This window comes from Simochromis diagramma, unplaced genomic scaffold (genome assembly GCF_900408965.1).
Source record: "Simochromis diagramma unplaced genomic scaffold, fSimDia1.1 OVJJ01000026.1, whole genome shotgun sequence".
NCBI lineage: Eukaryota > Metazoa > Chordata > Actinopteri > Cichliformes > Cichlidae > Simochromis > Simochromis diagramma.
The window spans coordinates 5,295,329-5,298,217 of record NW_024386985.1 but is presented as its reverse complement, the minus strand read 5'-3'; the positions used below and the strand labels follow the sequence as shown (position 1 = coordinate 5,298,217).

Sequence of the window (2,889 nt, the reverse complement as noted above, 5' to 3'; positions counted from 1 at the left end):
AGACACGAGGCTGCCAGACACTGGCGCCACCGGGTCCACCGTCTTGCCCACAAAGATAGCGGCAAGGACACATTGACCATGACTGTCGGAGCCGGGTCTCGAACCGGAAACCTTCCGATTACAAGTCAAACAGCCAACTCTTGAGCTACAATCGCTCTGATCAAGACCCGGGATTTGAAAAATTCAGCAAAATGATTCAGTGTGTCTGATTTTTTATACTGCAAAATACACAGATAATAATCCAAATGTAGTAGGAGCACAGGACACTTTATTAAAACCAAATTTAAATGTTTGTTCGTTTTATGCCCCAGAACTTTTAAACACATTGTATTTGTTCATATATGATTATCACAGTAGTTCCTCATCAATATTGACTCTTAATAATTTTTAATTTGTCACAGTGATTCTTTCTCATACAGGTTCACTGATTTGAATCAAGGAAAAGTGTAGATGTCACAATGACCTCACACTACAAATCTAAATATTCTATTTCAGTTTGTGGAAATTGAGCTAAATGCTAAAATGATCACTGTTACAGAAGAAAAACCACAGTTTCATGCAGGGAATATTTTTAATTTAATGCGAAACAGCAAAACATGTGGGATTTTACTGTCGATGTATCGTGGTTTTGTAGAATGATGTCGATCCATTGGAGGTATTTTGTGATGTCCGTGTAGACATTGGGTTTATCTGGGTAGTTACAATTGCTGTTGGGGTTGAAAGAAACGATACCAACAGCAAACCCTTTGCACACCAGAGGACCACCACCATCACCCTGTGAGGAGGAAGTATTTTAATTGGTCAGTTTATATTAAGTGTTTAATACAGTACATTTATCAAAAAGAAACCTGCTGACATTGGACAGAATACATACCTGACAGAATCCTTTGCTTGTGCCATATCCACCTGCACAGATAACATTGGCAGGAAGTTGAGGCCATTGATTCTTACAGACTTGTGGGTTAATGACAGACACGTCCACCACCCTCAGCTCACCAACAGTTTTACCATCACTCATAGTTTTTCCCCATCCAGCCACCTGGCACACTTCATTTTCTGTTAGATCTATTTCAGCATACAGAAGTTGAATTTCATCGTGTAGATCGTTTGTGGTTGCCAACTGGACACACACAATAAAAAGTAAAAATATAAATAAGACCACAAATATATTTCATGTGAAACTGTTGTCAGTATAAAGATGTACTTACTTGTAGGAGCATGATGTCATCACCCTTCTCAGGTGTGTTGTAACTGCTATAGACGAATTTTTGTTTAATCTCTACTATTTGGCCATTCTTGAGATTGTGGTTGCCAAGAACAACATGCGTGGGGAAGCTGAAGGAATAATCATTAAGAGGTTTTCAATTCATTTTCTAAATCTGTTTTAATGACATGAATCAGAGATTGAAGCAGGAGGTCGTCCGTTTAGCTCACTGGTTTGGCAGTGAACCATGTGCCACATGACTGAAATTGAGCATCTTTCCCTGCTCTCTACTCATGTTCCTGTCTAATCTTCACTGCTCCACTATCCAATAAAGGCAAAGAATTATCTGTAGGAAAGAGACTTAAGCAGAAGATGTTTGATTACTCACTCGTCAAAACAGTGTGCGGCAGTGACCACAAAGTTATTAGTGATGAGAAACCCTCCACACACATGACCGCGGTTGTTTTGCACAGAGACCATATATCGCATTGAACTCTCCGGTGCTTTTCCTCCATGTATGATGCCATGCACTGAAGAAAGTAAAAGAAAAAAAGGAAAATTAAATGAATGCCTCATTAAATGGTTGAAGAAGAATAACAAAAACTTGTGATTCTTACTGAGTTGTCCAAAGCAGGTCAGAACAAGGAGGAGGAGAAACTTCTGCAGACTGAACATGATGCAAGCAAAATGGTTAGCCTTTGTTTGTACTGTAGGAGTCTCACGTTGAGCCTTTTATAGAGCAGTTTCCTTTTGGCAAGTATGATTATCATCTGTCATTTTTTGCCTTTTGACCACTTCCTTTGCTACGTGTATTTTTGCATATTTGAAACGTGTGTTATCTTTGCATGGTCTTGCTTATCATAAGTACAGTGCATCATCAGTCAGCAACACACTGCTTCGCACACAGAAATAAAATTCTTCACAAAAGCCTTTCACATTATTTTACAAATTATTTATCCTTTTTGCTGATAGCAACCTGCAGTCATTTGATGTATTTTTCAACAAGTCTCACATTTATCTGCTGAGGAATCCCCGACCATTCTACTTTTGGCAGATCTCCCAAGGTTTCTCACATTTATGGTCTTCTGGCATGGATCTTGATGTTCAGTTCACCCCACAGATTTTAAAGTCAGGGCGTTGTGCAGGCCAGTCAGCAACATTCCTTTTGGTATTCTGGAGGCAGTTCTTTACGGGCTCAAATTGTGGTCATAAATATTTTGTACTTGTAAATCAGGATTTGTATGTGTAAAAAGAATTTGTGTGTGGACTTAGCCGAAAAATACGTGTGAAACTCTGCAAGTTACAAGTACGAATTTTGACCCTACTTTTCTTCCTTTCATCTGATTGGCCAATGTCATGTCAATCACAAATTTAACTATCCAATCAGAGAACAGATGGGTTTGGCTATTGGAGGGGTGCTTTATGGAGCTTCAGGTCCTTGAAGGACCCCATTTGTACTGACATTAGATTACACACAGGTGCACTCTATTTAGTCATTAGCACTCATCAGGCAATGTCTATGGGCAACTGACTGCACTCAGACCAAAGGGGGCTAAATAATTAAGCACACCCCACTTTTCAGTTATTTATTTGTAAAAAAAAAAATGTTTGGAATCATGTATGATTTTTGTTCCACTTCTCACGTGTACACCACTTTGTGTTGGTCTTTCACGCAGAATTCCAAT

At 39.1% G+C, this 2,889-nt stretch overlaps 1 protein-coding gene across 1 annotated transcript; it reads right to left on the bottom strand.

The window, feature by feature from the left end:
- Positions 1 to 556: 556 nt before the first annotated feature.
- LOC120738582 (kallikrein-6-like) lies at positions 557 to 1,939 on the bottom strand. Its single transcript, XM_040039877.1, has 5 exons — positions 1,822 to 1,939; positions 1,593 to 1,734; positions 1,209 to 1,335; positions 875 to 1,120; positions 557 to 775 (listed from the first exon to the last, which is right to left on the bottom strand). The coding sequence occupies exons 1-5, from the start codon at positions 1,877 to 1,879 to the stop codon at positions 572 to 574; spliced, it is 777 nt and encodes a 258-aa protein (XP_039895811.1). The 5' UTR covers positions 1,880 to 1,939; the 3' UTR covers positions 557 to 571.
- Positions 1,940 to 2,889: the final 950 nt, after the last annotated feature.

Excerpts from the sequence above, each read along its gene's own strand:
- LOC120738582 (XM_040039877.1), bottom strand. The coding sequence starts at position 1,879 with ATGTTCAGTCTGCAGAAGTTTCTCCTCCTCCTTGTTCTGACCTGCTTT. Across the intron at positions 1,121-1,208 it reads ATGACATCATGCTCCTACAA|TTGGCAACCACAAACGATCT; the intron begins GTAAGTACATCT and ends GTGTGTGTCCAG. Across the intron at positions 776-874 it reads CAAGCAAAGGATTCTGTCAG|GGTGATGGTGGTGGTCCTCT; the intron begins GTATGTATTCTG and ends TCCTCCTCACAG.